The sequence below is a fragment of the Coregonus lavaretus genome (assembly GCF_964263955.1).
Source record: "Coregonus lavaretus genome assembly, chromosome: 5".
Classification (NCBI taxonomy): Eukaryota; Metazoa; Chordata; class Actinopteri; order Salmoniformes; family Salmonidae; genus Coregonus; species Coregonus lavaretus.
Window position 1 is genome coordinate 41,502,423 of NC_139992.1, and position 16,445 is coordinate 41,518,867.

General features: G+C 45.4%; 1 protein-coding gene across 4 annotated transcripts in view; it reads left to right on the forward strand.

The window, feature by feature from the left end:
- Positions 1-5,166, forward strand: part of LOC311130033 (neuroepithelial cell-transforming gene 1 protein-like) — a gene marked incomplete at its 5' end in the record, with an annotated part of 37,686 nt that extends 32,520 nt beyond the window's left edge. For 3 of the 4 annotated variants that reach the window (XM_084162647.1, XM_084162648.1, XM_084162650.1), the window contains 7 exons: positions 359-643; positions 1,410-1,472; positions 1,692-1,865; positions 2,053-2,310; positions 2,429-2,599; positions 2,976-3,162; positions 3,272-5,166. In XM_084162647.1, the coding sequence (XP_084018773.1) occupies positions 359-643; positions 1,410-1,472; positions 1,692-1,865; positions 2,053-2,310; positions 2,429-2,599; positions 2,976-3,162; positions 3,272-3,717 (1,584 nt within the window). In that variant the 3' untranslated portion in view covers positions 3,718-5,166. The remainder of the gene's footprint in view (positions 1-358; positions 644-1,409; positions 1,473-1,691; positions 1,866-2,052; positions 2,311-2,428; positions 2,600-2,975; positions 3,163-3,271) is intronic. The other variant, XM_084162649.1, reaches the window with a different exon arrangement.
- Between the last annotated feature and the right edge of the window lie 11,279 nt (positions 5,167-16,445).

Sequence of the window (16,445 nt, forward strand, 5' to 3'; positions counted from 1 at the left end):
AGAGGGTCTTTGTGCTCCCCCAGCCTGCCCTGGGCTCCTCAGTCCTCACATGATGGAGGTAACAGCTGCTGGGGCTGCTGCTTCCTCCTGCCCACTGTCTCTATGGCCTGACCTCGGCTCTAACCCCCTCTTCCCTAGTAACAGTCTCATGACAAAGTCCCTTGTGGAGGTAGTGTCACCGATAGTGATTCATGGCTTGCATCATGAGGGCCATGTAATATCAGTCATAGCGACGCTTCTAGCTGTTTCCTGGTGAGGCTTCTGCTAAAAGAGTTTATGGGTTTATGGTAAATGATAAAGGAAGTTGAGAATCCGAGGCCTTATCTGTGTTTCCCCCCTCTCTCTCTCTTCTCTCCAGGAACCCAGCAACAAGCGTGTCCGTCCTCTCGGCAGGGTGACCTCGCTGGCTAACCTCATCTCCCCCGTGAAGAATGGGGCCGTCTGGCGCTTCGGCCAGACCATCCAGTCCATGTCCTTCCGGGGCGATGGCAATGGTGGCAAGACGCCGGGCGTGCCCCAGAAGCCATGCAGCAAGGCGGCGGTGCCCACGCCGCCCAAGAGACGCAACAGCACGCTGTGGTCGGAGACATTAGACGTCCACCAGAAGGGCACCTTCTCCACCAAGGAGATCAAGAGACAGGAGGTGAGAATCAGCACCGTCACCATAGATTCTCAAATCTCTCTTTTCAAACAAATCGCAATAGAGAGGGAATGGGAACTCGGCTGCAACAATAGATGGTGTGATGAGCTTAGCTTAGAACAGTGTGAGGTAAGAGACTGAACCACATACCTGATGTCTAGTTCGGCTGGCCCTGCTAAAGCGCTCCAGATGACTGAGTGCGCTCCAGGTCACAAAGCCAGACGCCACGGTATTCAACCTAGCCTGGGACAGAGTTATTAAAGCCAGAGGGCTGGGGCGGTTTTCCTGCCCTCCTTTACCCCCCTCTCTTTCTCTGTTTTTCTCCTTTGATTCTCAGACAAGAGTTCAGACTTTTGTTTGTTTGGAAGGTCCCCTCGGTATTTGTGCTGAGTGAGCTAAATGGGTTTAGAAAGCGGTCAGGGACCAGTTTGTCACCAGTCTGTTCCAGAGCTGGTGTCTGACGTCACTAATGTACCCCTGGCCTGACAGACCTCTCAACCAACAGTCAGAATACTCAGAAACCATAAACAACGCTCAGTACAGAGAGAGACAGAGAACTAGAGGGTAATGGAGAGAGAAGGGACCCAAGAATTTGGCAACTCATTGACCTCAGTAATTTGGCGTTGATTTGTCCTCTTACTTTAATGTGTACTCAGTAATTTGGTGTCCTCTTTAGTTTGATGCGGTTTAATATGTACTCAGTGTTTTTTAATTTAGCATGACATCCTGTTCCATGATGTTTTTAAATATACATCTCCTTCCTCCTCAGGCCATATTTGAGTTGACTCGCGGAGAACAGGACCTGATTGAGGACCTCCAGCTCGCACGCAAGGTTCGTACTTTATTTAAAACCCTCCGAAAGTACATATTAAGTAAACAGATTAAATCAGAGACTAGTTGGAAACTCTCCTCTAAACATGACCGACCATTACCCATTAGCTATAAAAAGAAAGGAATGATTCCATTCCATTTCTCTCTCACTAAAACCTTTCCTCCAGTGCTATACTTAGCCTCCCTCTCTTTTTCTAAATAAGCCGTTTTTTTCCTCCAGGCGTACCACGACCCCATGCTGAAGCTGAGTATCATGTCGGAGGAGGAGCTGACCCATATCTTCGGGGACCTGGATGCCTACATCCCCCTCCACGAGGACCTGCTGGCCCAGCTGGCCAGAGCCACCGGCCCTGACGGCACCGTGGGACAGATAGGACAGATCGTCGTCAGCTGGGTACGTACCAGGGCCTGTGCCCACTCAACTTTGACCTCTCTATCTCTCTACCTGTATAAGTGTTTATCTAGCAGGGACCAAAGTGTTGAAGATGTCATAAAGATGCCCCTTTATGACATGTCTGTATGTTTACCTTGCAGTGAATGGCCGAAGTGCTAACGGTACGGTACATCTCTCTCCCCTCCAGTTGCCAGGGCTGAATGCATACCGAGATTACTGCAGTAACCAGGTGGCGGCCAAGGCCCTGTTGGACCAGAAGAAACAGGACCGGAGGGTGCAGGACTTCCTGCAGCGCTGCCTGGAGTCTCCCTTCAGCAGGAAGCTGGACCTGTGGAGCTTCCTGGACATTCCCCGCTCCCGTCTGTTCAAATACCCCCTCCTGCTCAGAGAGATCCTCAAACACACAGCGCCCGAGCACCCCGACACGCCCCGCCTGGAGCAAGCAGTGAGTGGAGCGAAGGACACACAAAGATTTATGAATACAGCATTCTGAAAACATCAAATATATAATTGTATCCTATCAGGTTGTGACTATAACAATGTGTATATGTGTGTGTCTCCAGATCACCATCATCCAGGGTGTGTTGTCTGACATCAACATGAAGAAGGGGGAGTCAGAGAGCCAGTACTACATAGACAAACTGGAGTATCTGGACGACAGGCAAAGAGACCCGCGCATCGACCAGTGCAAGAGTCTGTTGTGTCACGGCGAGCTACGCAACAAGAGCGGAACAGTGAGTTTAGAACACACGCATACACACACACATTATAATGCTAAAAGGCACACACTCGCACCCCAATCCACCTAAAGCAATGGTTCTTCCCTGGCTCCTCCTAACCCTCATGTGCACCAACATGAGCTCTGCACCCCCAAATAAGGCAGTTGGGGCCAAAACATGGACCTTTTTCATTTCAAACGGACCGCATAACACATGAATTACATAACCACCTGAGAATCTCTACCAATGATAACAAGTCCTCAGGAAAAAAAACTGTTGGCAGATGAGAATGTGAGAAACTATGCCTGAAATTAAACAAAACGTTGGCAATGATCTGATTTTAATATATTTTAAAATCGTCTCTCCTTCCTTTTGTCCTCCCTCCCTCCAGAAGCTGCACGTGTTCCTGTTCACAGAGCTGTTGGTGATGACCCGGTCTGTGACGAGGAACGAGCACCACTGTTTCCAGGTGTACCGGCAGCCAATCCCGGTGCAGGACTTGGTGCTGGAGGACCTACAGGATGGAGACGTCAAGATGGGTGGCTCCTTCAGAGGAGCATTCAGTAACTCAGACAAAGGTGAGCCCCTGACCCCTCACCTATGACCTTCCATGTCTAGCTGGAGTTTAAAGCCTGTAACTGAAACTGATGGTTAATCTAACCTCTCGTTCTCTGTTCATCTCTTCAGCCAAGAACATCTTCCGTGTGCGTTTCCATGACCCGTCTCAGGGCCAGTCCCACACGCTACAGGTCAATGACGTCTTCCACAAGCAGCAGTGGCTCAACTGCCTGCGCAGCGCCATCTCCGTCCACCACCCCGCGGACGCCGCTGTCACCACACCCGCCTCCTCCCCGGCAGCCGACGCCCACTCCAAGCGGCGCTCCTCCAAAATCTCCGCCATCATCCACATGGAGGAGGCCGATGAGAACTGCCCTCTGACGCCCGCAGGTGCAACGTCCGCCCCCAGTTCGCCATGCGGGGACGAGACCCCCAGCCCCACCTCAACGTCTCCCTCCTCCCGCTCCTCATCCTCCTCTTCATCACCACTATCCTCCCCGTCGCCCAAACACAAAACCAAAAAGGACAAGCGCTCCCTCTGTGCCTTAGGGAAGAGGAAGGAGACCATGGTGTAATTAGAGGAGGGGAGAAAATGGACTCCGAGCGGACAATATGGGCGAGCGGACAATATGTTTGTACATAAGGGGGGGGGGGGGCTGGGTGTCCCCTCCCCGTGGGACTTTTATTTATGTGTCTGTTTATTATTACAACAGTGTTTTGTGTTACTGTCCCCATTGGCAGCTATTTACTTTACCCTTCCATCCCTCCACTGTTTGGTTCTGTCCACAAAGGGGCTAAGTGCATACCATTCAGTATTCTGGAGAGGCCTGCTTGGCTTTCACTAATTATATAAGGGAAGCATGACAAGAAGCAAACACACTCATGTGTTGGAGAGAAGTCGTGCATCTAGTCCTGTTTACTGTTTGATTTGTATTAAAACATTATTTTAGAATCATTTAAAAAAAAGTAAACTTTAACTCCTTTTATTTTATTTTCTCAATCTGAATCTTACTGTAGCTCTATGTTTTAAAACAGCACTGTTTATAGCTTTTAGCTGAAGTTATTTAAATGTTTTTGGGGATGTGGAGGTGGATAGAAGGGAAGAGTTCCCACAAAAGATGAGATGCATACGAAACTGAAAACTATAATTGTCTCTGTAAGTCCGATTCATAGCTGTAATGGAGGACAGGTCTTATTTTTGTACATTCCTAATAACAGATTTTTTATGATCCGCCCACCTTTTTGCATCTACTGCAGTTAAAGGCATTCATTTTAATCAAATCGCATTCAATTGTATGTATTTTTTTAAATTGAACAAAACACATTGCTACAGAATGTAGTAATGCCATGTAATTTGATGTCAACGCATATCAAATGAGGTATTTTGTTTTACTACAATGTAAAAACAATTTAAACTGAGCCATGTTGGTTTAAAAAGCTGACTCTTCCAAATGAAAATTGATCACTTTTCAATGTAGCAATCTTGCACGGAGCTTTAGTTGTTGACACTACAACTGCCCGGCCACAGTAGTAGCAGCAGCATATACATGCTTATCTGATGGGTTGGGATCTACTGAGGAGATGATCTATAGCTGAAAGAAACCACAAAGATGGGTTGAGAAAAGCAAGAGTATGTTAGCAGAAGGCTTGAGAGATGTGGAAAAAAAATAGGGAAATGTTGAATGTGTTGGAACTGAGAAGTTGGGGTTTTTGTTTCAAGGTGTGTGTAGCCACTAGCCACGCAATGATAGAGTTCTGAGTGAGCTGTGATGTGGTGCCTTGTCAAAAATTGAGGTTTGAGGCACTGGTCAAAAGCCAGTGAGAGAAATTTTAAAGAAAGACTATGTATGTTGGAGGGAGAAAACAGATGAAGGTGTTTTGAAAGTGTTGAAGAAGGAAAATATGAGTCTAGATGTTTGACTGTACTGAAAAGTAAAGGGCTATGTGATATGACTGCCATGGCCTGTATGTATGTGGTGTAAAAACAACACAAAAATCTATAATAAAGATCTGTGTAAGATTTGCATCTGACCTGAGTTACTATCTTTCTTTCTATTTTCTTCCACTAAGTAGACTGAATGATCTGACCCGAATAACTGAACGTGTCATAAATAAACACACAATCATCATCATTGGCTGTTGATTGCTGTCTTGGTAACTGTTTGAGTTCTCTGAATTGTTTATAGATAGTTGATGGGGTGACGACAATGATTACACCATTATGTCATCTCTTAGTCTTGGTTATAACAGGCAAATTACTCAACTTTCCATGGCATTGTGATGAAACCACTAAACAAAGCAGAGCTCATAATTTGGAAATCTAATATTGTCTTAACATTCGCCCACAGTTCCTCACGTGAGCAACTACAAGCAAAACATGTTTCCACTTTCAGAGTTACGATGAAATCCTCTTCCCAAACAAACATTACATTTACATTTTAGTCATTTAGCAGACGCTCTTATCCAGAGCGACTTACAGGAGCAATAAGGGTTAAGTGCCTTGCTTAAGGGCACATCGACAGATTTTTCATCTAGTCGGCTCGGGGATTAGAACCAGCGACCTTTCGGTTACTGGCACAACGCTCTTACCCACTAAGCTACCTGCCGCCCCAACCAGCCCTCCTCCCTCTATCTCAGGGAAATACAGTGCATTCGGAAAGTATTCAGACAGCTTGACTTTTTCCACATTTTGTTACATTACATCCTTATTCTAAAATTGATTAAATAGTTTTTTCCCCTCATCAATCTACACACAATACCCCATAATGACAAAGCAAAAACAGTTTCTTAGAAATGTTAGCAAATGTATAAAATAAACATCAATATTACATTTGCATAAGTATTCAGAACCTTTACTCAGTACTTTGTTGAAGCACCTTTGGCAGCGATTACAGCCTTGAGTCTTCTTGGGTATGACTACAAGCTTGGCACCCCTGTATTTGTGGAGTTTCTCCCATTCTTCTCTGCAGATCCTCTCAAGCGCTGTTAGGTTGGATGGGGAGCGTTGCTGCACAGCTATTTTCAGGTCTCTCCAGAGATGTTCGATCGGGTTCAAGTCCGGGCTCTGGCTGGGCAACTCAAGGACATTCAGAGACTTGTTCCGAAGCCACTCCTGCATTGTCTTGGCTGTGTGCTTAGGGTAGTTGTCTTGTTGGAAGGTGAACCTTCGCCCAAGTCTGAGGTCTGGAGCAGGTTTTCATCAAGGATCTCTCTGTACTTTGCTCTGTTAATCTCCCAGTCCCTGCTGCTGAAAAACATCCCCACAGCATGATGCTGCCATCACCATGCTTCACTGTAGGGATGGTGCCAGGTTTCCTCCAGACGTGACGCTTGGCATTCAGGCCAAAGAGTTCAATCTTGGTTTCATCAGACCAGAGAATCTTGTTTCTCATGATCTGAGAGTCTTTTAGGTGCCTTCTGGCAAACTCCAAGTGGGCTGTCATGTGCCTTTTACTGAGGAGTGGCTTCCGTCTGGCCACTCTACCAAAAAGGCCTGATTGGTGGAGTGCTGCAGAGATTGCTGCAGAGACTCTGTGGAACGCACTTCGAGATATTAGCTGATGTAAGAAGGGCTATATAAAATAAAATTGATTGATTAATTGATTGTTGTCCTTCTAGAAGGTTCTCCCATCTCCACAGAGGAACTCTAGAGCTCTGTCAGAGTGACCATTGGGTTCTTGGTCACCTCCCTGACCAAGGCCCTTCTCCCCCAATTGCTCAGTTTGGCCGGGCGGCCAGCTCTAGGAAGAGTCTTGGTGGTTCCAAACTTCTTCCATTTAAGAATGATGGAGGCCACTGTGTTCTTGGGGACCTTCAAAGCTGCAGACATTTTTTGGACCCTTCCCCAGATCTGTGCCTCGACACAATCCAGGTGAAAGCTATGATCCCTTATTGATGTCACTTGTTAAATCCACTTCAATCAGTGTAGATGAAGGGGAGGAGACCGGTTAAAGAAGGATTTTTAAGCCTTGAGACAATGTCAAGAACTGCAAATCTGCTGGGTTTTCCACACTCAACAGTTTCCGTGTGTATCAAGAATGGTCCACCACCCAAAGGACATCCAGCCAACTTGACACAACTGTGGGAAGCATTGGAGTCAACATGGGGCAGCAACACTCTGTGGAACGCTTTCGACACCTTGTAGAGTCCATGACCCGACGAATTGAGGCTGTTCTGAGGGCAAAAGGGGGTGGTACAACTCAATATTAGGAAGGTGTTCCTAATGTTTGGTATATTCAGTGTATAATGTGTGTGTCCAAGAATGTGACTGGTAATATAGTGCCAACATAAGTATGGGGTTAAGTTATGGGCTATGGGCGAGAGAGAGAAAGAGATAGGGAGTCCATTGCAGACATCACTGTAAACACATTCATGTCCAGCAGCATAAAGTCATTTGTTAGACTGGTTTAATTTCCAGCCATTTTAATTGGTCTCTGTGCAGCCAGTGCCGCTTGGCAGGGCCCGGCTGGGGTTCAGCTTTTATGGCGAAATGGCCTCATGTCTGCTTTTCAGTAATAGGAGAATTCTCAGAGCATTCACTCACTTTCCACAAAGCAAACCTGCTTTTGCATATTTACTTTAACCCAGGCCTGATATACACAACATAAGTGTCACAATTCAACAAATGGACACTTAACTTTATTGGCCAGTGAGGTAATCTAAGAAGGGTCTTATCAAGGGTCTGCAGTCAGTAGAAACTAAAACATTTATGTACATTGTTTTTATCTGCTTGAGGAAAGGGATATTTTGTGCTTTTTGGTTGGATTCATACAAAGAAAGTCAAAATGAGAAATGATTGTCATTTAACAACCTTGACTGAGACTAAACATTAACTAGTGTCAGGTCACTGCTTGAGGGGTTGTTAGGCTCCAAGGCCTATGAAAGTATTACAACACCCTCATCACTGTGTTAAACTCATGTATTGTTTTCTTGTGTTTTCCTTTGACCCCCAATAAGGAGAACTGGTTACATCCATCGTTGTGCTACACTATTATATACAATCTTACTTCCTCTTTGGAGCGGAAGGGAGGAGGGGAGTCACTCGGGAGAAAACCCCCAGGCGTTCGCTGTTGTCTTTTGTGCCTAAGGTGTTTCTAAACAAACAAGGGAACGTTTGGCTTAAAGTGGTCGATAAAACTGCCAAGCACGCCATTAATACTAACAACTGCGGTTGCGTAACAGGTCTGTGTCTCAATTCTGTACTTTTGAGGTGTGGATGTATGTGATTCAATACATGGTCTTTCAAACAGAAATTCACACCATATTATTCTTTATGAGGCTACAGGGTCAAAGCACTGCTCTGGATATTGTTATACCTGTAGATATTGATATGGAGCGATATGCAGAGAGCATATCAGAAAGTCATTGGGTTGGGGAGCATTCAACAAAGCTGGCTTGTATCCAGCATGGCAGGAAGCTGTCTCTTTAGGCTATGTGGTTGAAGCTACCCAGTGCCCTAACAATCTATAAAAGTACCCCTCCGCAAACCATGGCCAAAATCCCGTATTGCATGATACCATGTAATCGTTACTAAATGTTGATATGTGAACCCTAAAAAATGCACAAACACATATCAAAACTCTCATCCACCCTACAAAATATTCCTCTCAGCAGCTCATGTGGACATGTACAGTAAGCGAAAAAAGTATTTGATCCCCTGCTGATTTTGTAGGTTTGCCCACTGACAAAGACATGATCAGTCTATAATTTTAATGGTAGGTTTATTTGAACAGTGAGAGACAGAATAACAACAAAAACATCCAGAAAAACGCATGTCAAAAATGTTATAAATTGATTTGCATTTGAATGAGGGAAATAAGTATTTGACCCCTCTGCAAAACATGACTTAGTACTTGGTGGCAAAACCCTTGTTGGCAATCACAGAGGTCAGACGTTTCTTGTAGTTGGCCACCAGGTTTGCACACATCTCAGGAGGGATTTTGTCCCACTTCTCTTTGCAGATCTTCTCCAAGTCATTAAGGTTTCGAGGCTGACGTTTGGCAACTCAAACCTTCAGCTCCCTCCACAGATTTTCTATGGGATTAAGGTCTGGAGACTGGCTAGGCCACTCCAGGACCTTAATGTGCTTCTTCTTGAGCCACTCCTTTGTTGCCTTGGCCGTGTGTTTTGGGTCATTGTCATGCTGGAATACCCATCCACAACCCATTTTCAATGCCCTGGCTGAGGGAAGGAGGTTCTCACCCAATATTTGACGGTACATGGCCCCGTCCATCGTCCCTTTGATGCTGTGAAGTTGTCCTGTCCCCTTAGCAGGAAAACACCCCCAAAGCATAATGTTTCCACCTCCATGTTTGACGGTGGGGATGGTGTTCTTGGGGTCATAGGCAGCATTCCTCCTCCTCCAAACACGGCAAGTTGAGTTGATGCCAAAGAGCTCGATTTTGGTCTCATCTGACCACAACACTTTCACCCAGTTCTCCTCTGAATCATTCAGATGTTCATTGGCAAACTTCAGACAGGCCTGTATATGTGCTTTCTTGAGCAGGGGGACCTTGCGGGTGCTGCAGGATTTCAGTCCTTCACGGCGTAGTGTGTTACCAATTGTTTTCTTGGTGACTATGGTCCCAGCTGCCTTGAGATCATTGACAAGATCCTCCCGTGTAGTTCTGGGCTGATTCCTCACCGTTCTCATGATCATTGCAACTCCATGAGGTGAGATCTTGCATGGAGCCCCAGGCCAAGGGAGATTGACAGTCCTTTTGTGTTTCTTCCATTTGCGAATAATCGCACCAACTGTTGTCACCTTCTCACCAAGCTGCTTGGCGATGGTCTTGTAGCCCATTCCAGCCTTGTGTAGGTCTACAATCTTGTCCCTGTCATCCTTGGAGAGCTCTTTGGTCTTGGCCATGGTGGAGAGTTTGGAATCTGATTGATTGATTGCTTCTGTGGACAGATGTCTTTTATACAGGTAACAAACTGAGATTAGGAGCACTCCCTTTAAGTGTGTGCTCCTAATCTCAGCTCGTTACCTGTATAAAAGACACCTGGGAGCCAGAAATCTTTCTGATTGAGAGGGGGTCAAATACTTATTTCCCTCATTAAAATGCAAATCAATTTATAACATTTTTTACATGCGTTTTTCTGGATTTTTGTTGTTGTTATTCTGTCTCTCACTGTTCAAACAAACCTACCATTAAAATGATAGACTGATCATTTCTTTGTCAGTGGGCAAACGTACAAAATCAGCAGGGGATCAAATACTTTTTTCCCTCACTGTAGTTGAAAGAGCTTGGGGGAGCTGATTGAGATAGACAGCTGTGGCTCGTTGCAGTGACTCATCACCCCTCCATCCAGTAACACTCATCCTAAACCCCCCACCATCCTAACTCCTCTGGATAGACTACTTCTCTATTACCCCTGAGGTGACAAAGAGACACAGGGATATGATTCAGACCAAGTAGGGAAGCAGCAACTTTTCTAGTAAGTGACTCAGTTACATACACATATTACAGTAACGGTTCCATGGAAGTGACACTGTTACTCTATTCTGGAATCGAACCAACTTGACAATGACTACAATGGGGAAAGGCGATAACACTCTCTCCACTATACACACTCCCACTCCCATATCAGTGCACTACCCCCCGGGCTAGCTCAATGACCCAACAGTTTTGTATTTCCCTAATAGTGCAACCAGACACTCCAATGCTTTGGACAAGTTTCCCAAGTCAATTCTCACCACCCCCAGTGAAAATGTAAAACATATGCACGCACTATCAAAGAGTCTTTTGAAATCAAATTGGTTCTGAATCGTAATAAGTGAGGCCCATGAATAGCCAAAAGGTCAGCCTCTCCTACATATTACAGAACAAGTATTATCATGTGATAGATGTTATGTAGTGACAGACATGTTTTGATGAAAAGCCCTTAACAGCGTTGCCTCCCTTATAGTGCCTGCGAGTCTGAACAGAGTGAACCTGCTAAACTCTTTGTTATGTCCGTGGGTCAGACTCTCAAGGTAGAAATTACCCACCTTGCACAGACCTAGGAACAGTTTTCCCAAATTACATCTCAAACTGAACTAATGTGGAGATAAATATAACATATGACTTGAGACCAGTGCTTAAGGCAACTTCTATGGACTCCAGGTCACATGGGTACACAGACGCCCCATTTGAAAGCCAGCCTTCATATTTCTGTCACAGAGACAGTCCTGCGTCCTCACCCTGACACACCAGGGCACCAGAGTGTGGAATGAAAAGGCATGTTCAGTCACCACTAACACCGTGTCAAAAGGACCTGTCAGCTAAATACATTTTCCTCTAAGACAAACAGTCTCAGCGATTTCCGCCATAGACAGTCGCCTCAGGTGAGTGAATTCACCCTGGAAGACAGCTCAAAATGGACCCAAAATAAGATTAACCTGTTTCAGTCTGAGATTTTACTTCAACTTTGTCTTGCTGTAATGGCAGTTATCAATCCTTCATTTCTTAAGCTCCAAAAGATACAGTGCAGAATACCACCAAATACAATTCAACGCCACTGACATTTAGAAGTCCTTAATCATGCCTTTATGTCACGCCCTGGCTCTGGGACTCTGTTATGTTGAGCCAGGGTGGGTTGTTTCTATGTGTTTTGTGTGCTAGGTTGTTTATCTAGTTCATTTGTTTCTATGTTGGCCGGTGTGGTTCTCAATCAGAGGCAACGTGAATCAGCGGTTGCTTGTTGTCTCTGATTGGGAACCATACTTAGGTAGCCTGTTTTGCCACAGTGTTTGTGGGATCTTGTTCCGTAAGATTTTGTGTATAACCTAGGACTTCACGTATCGTTTGTTTATTGTTTTGGTTCGTGTTGTGTACTGAAATAAAGAATGTACACTTATCACGCTGCGCCTTGGTCCGCTTCATCTGTCGACGATCGTGACACTTTAAGTGCAGAAGGTCACTAGTTTACTAGAATGGGTGGATAAATCTCTATTGACAATGGGATAAACTTAATTGTGACTGGGTCATGTGTGGTATTCTACTAACTTAATATGTAACCAATTGTCATCTTGACAGATATAAAAATGTCTGGTTCATATCAATCTGATGCTCACCATTATCTTTCCAACCTAGTTTTTGAAACATGATACTTCTGTGTAATCACTCACACCCACTTCTCAAATATTTAAATATAAAATGTTTAAATAGAAGATGTATAGAAGGGTATAAACATGCAGGTGTGGGTTTAGGCGAGTAACCCAGATACGCCACACCTTGGTTAACTCACAAAACCAAAGGGATTAGTTTGCCTTCATCACAAGTGCCTAATGGGCGGTGCGTGGCAGGATCATGACCCTTGTTGTCTCCTCCTGGTTGCCTTTGTGCCAATGCCATTTTTCATACCAGTCACAACACTCCTATCCTGGTTCATGTCTGGCCTATTTACACACATGGAATTGTACTAATGCTGTGTTATACAAGTGTATTGAGCATACATCTATGGTGTTATGCAGGGGTTGAGTTGTTTCCCCCCCACAGTTAGGCCATATCTAATGATTTTCAATATGTCTGGAATATGTTTGTGGAATATGGGGAACGGAAAGGGGGATACCTAGTCAGTTGCACAACTGAATGCATTCAATTGAAATGTGTCTTCTGCATTTAAAGAAACGTTCCGTTAGGCTATTTTGGCGACTACAGTAAGTATTTTTAAACCTCTCTCTTTAGGTTGGATGTGTCAATGTGTAGTTCATACATGCATAATCTATGAGCACAATTACTGATTTACCTCAATGCAAAAATATGTAGAATTCAGACTGTCATTGTTTTACCACTATCCACAAAGTTTTTTTAAACAGTTTTTTAACGGTGAGCGACATGGTTCAATGTGCCAATAAATCAGCACAATATACTTTTTAGTTTTTTCATATTGCCGGCATACACTGCGTTAATGACAACACAAAAAAAGAGTAGGTCTAAAGGAGAGAAATGTACAATACAGCGAACTTAGCAAACCAGGCATTTGTAGTGAGTGCATGGGGGCCGCCATCCTTATGCAGCTCCGCTATTTGCCACAAAATCCCTAGTTTGATAGCGACTGTTTAAGCTGTGTGGCGCCATTTTGAGTACTGCAAGCTTGGCCCACGTGGGCCAGCCCCCTAGCAATTCAATGAGCTTCAGACCCAACGAGCTTCAGCCCCTCGCCATTTGAGTGACAGCTAGCAAGATGCACATTGACTAGTTGCACAGTGAAAAAAGAATGCTGGCCCAGACCTGCCCAGTGTTATACTCTGAGTATACCAAACATTAGGTACACCCCCCCCCCCCCCCCCCCCCCCCCGCCATTAGCCTCAATTCGTTGGGGCATGGACTCTACAATGTGTCAAAAGCAATGCTTCCAACAGTTGTGACAAGTTGGCTGGATGTCCTTTGGATGCTGGACCATTATTGATACACACGGGAAACTGTTGAGCGCTGCAGTTCTTGACACAAACCATACCCCCTTCAAAGGCACTTAAATATTTTGTCTTGCTCATTCACCCTCTGAATGGCACACATACACAATCCATGTATCAGTTGTCTCAAGGCTTAAAAATCCTTCTTTAACCTGTATCCTCCCCTTCATCTACACTGATTGAAGTGGATTTAACAAGTGCCATGAATAAGGGATCATACTGTAGCTTTCACCTGGATTCACCTGGTCAGTCTATGTCATGGAAAGAGTGTTCTTAATGTTTTGTATACTCAGTGTAAAATTAGGTTGCAGGGTGAGCCCAATGGCTCAGTGACACAGCGAGAGAGAGAGAGAGAGCGAGAGAGAGAGAGCGAGAGAGAGAGAGAGCAATGACGTACTGCACATTATTTGCACATATGACGTAGTGTGAATTATTATGTGTATTATATTTCATGGACATTTTTGTGGCGGTTGATACATTTTTCTTAAGGGAAAATCAAATCTGAAATTTCGAAGTGGAAATTACGAGCTTCAGAATACTTTTTAAACCTCAAGTTTAAAATGTCCGTCATGGCAGGAAAGTTATACTGCAACAGGGTGATCAAATTAAGATCCTACGTCTGTATGTAGACCATTTTATTTTTGAGGTGGGATACAGTTTGGTACAGTATTGCCTTTGATACTGTGAACCATCAGATCCTCCTCTCCACCCTCTCCGAGCTGGGCATCTCCGGCGCGGCTCACTCCTGGATTGCGTCCTACCTGACCGGTCGCTCCTACCAAGTGGCGTGGCGAGAAGCTGTCTCCGCACCACCTGCTCTCACCACTGGTGTCCCCCAGGGCTCAGTTCTAGGCCCTCTCCTTTTCTCCCTATACACCAAGTCACTTGGCTCTGTCATATCCTCACATGGCCTCTCCTATCATTGCTACGCTGACGATACACAACTAATCTTCTCATTTCCCCCTTCTGATAACCAGGTGGCGAATCGCATCTCTGCATGTCTGGCAGACATATCAGTATGGATGACGGATCACCACCTCAAGCTGAACCCTGGCAAGACGGAGCTGCTCTTCCTCCCGGGGAAGGACTGCCCGTTCCATGATCTCGCCATCACGGTTGACAACTCCGTTGTGTCCTCCTCCCAGAGTGCGAAGAGCCTTGGCGTGACCCTGGACAACACCCTGTCGTTCTCCGCTAACATCAAGGCGGTGACCCGATCCTGCAGGTTCATGCTCTACAACATTCGGAGAGTACGACCCTGCCTTACACAGGAAGCGGCACAGGTCCTAATCCAGGCACTTGTCATCTCCCGTCTGGATTACTGCAACTCGCTGTTGGCTGGGCTCCCTGCCTGTGCCATTAAACCCCTACAACTCATCCAGAATGCCGCAGCCCGTCTGGTGTTCAACCTTCCCAAGTTCTCTCACGTCACCCCCCTCCTCCGCACACTCCACTGGCTTCCAGTTGAAGCTCGCATCCGTTACAAGACCATGGTGCTTGCCTATGGAGCAGTGAGGGGAACGGCACCTCCGTACCTTCAGGCTCTGATCAGTCCCTACACCCAAACGAGGGCATTGCGTTCATCCACCTCTGGCCTGCTGGCTCCCCTTCCTCTGCGGAAGCATAGTTCCCGCTCAGCCCAGTCAAAACTGTTCGCTGCTCTGGCACCCCAATGGTGGAACAAGCTCCCTCACGACGGCAGGACAGCGGAGTCACTCACCACCTTCCGGAGACATTTGAAACCCCACCTCTTTAAGGAATACCTGGGATAGGATAAAGTAATCCTTCTACCCCCCCCCCCCCCCCCCCCCCCCCAAAAAAAAACAAACAAGGTAAAGTGGTTAACCCACTGGCTATAGGGTGAATGCACCAATTTGTAAGTCGCTCTGGATAAGAGCGTCTGCTAAATGACGTAAATGTAATGTAAATGTATTGCCGGCCTACTGCATCTTGAGAATGTACTAGTATGTGCAGCCAATTAGTACAGTGCCTTGCAAAAGTATTCATCCCCCTTGGTGTTTTTTCCTATTTTGTTGCATTACAACCTGTAATTAAATTGATTTTTATTTGGATTTCATGTAATGGACATACACAAAATAGTCCAAATTGGTGAAGTGAAATGAAAACAATTATTTTACAAAAAAACTGAAAAGTGGTGCGTGCACATGTATTCACCTCCTTTGCTATGAAGCCCCTAAATAACATCTGGTGCAACCAATTACCTCCAGAAGTCACATAATTAGTTAAATAAAGTCCACCTGTGTGCAATCTAAGTGTCACATGATCTGTCACATGATCTCAGTATATATACACCTGTTCTGAAAGGCCCCAGAGTCTGCAACACCACTAAGCAAGGGGCACCACCAAGCAAGCGGCACCATGAAGACCAAGGAGCTCTCCAAACAGGTCAGGGACAAGGTTGTGGAGAAGTACAGATCAGGGTTGGGTTATAAAAAAATATCAGAAACTTTGAACATCCCACGGAGCACCATTAAATATATTATTAAAAAATGGAAAGAATATGGCACCACAACAAACCTGCCAAGAGAGGGCCGCCCACCAAAACTCACGGACCAGGCAAGGAGGGCATTAATCAGAGAGGCAACAAATAGACCAAAGATAACCCTGAAGGAGCTGCAAAGCTCCACAGCGGAGATTGGAGTATCTGTCCATAGGACCACTTTAAGCCGTACACTCCACAGAGCTGGGCTTTACGGAAGAGTGGCCAGAAAAAAACCATTGCTTAAAGAAAAAAATAAGCAAACATGTTTGGTGTTCGCCAAAAGCCATGTGGGAGACTTCCCAAACCTATGGAAGAAGGTACTCTGGTCAGATGAGACTACATTTGAGCTTTTTGGCCATCAAGGAAAATGCTATGTCTGGCGCAAACCCAACACCTCTCAA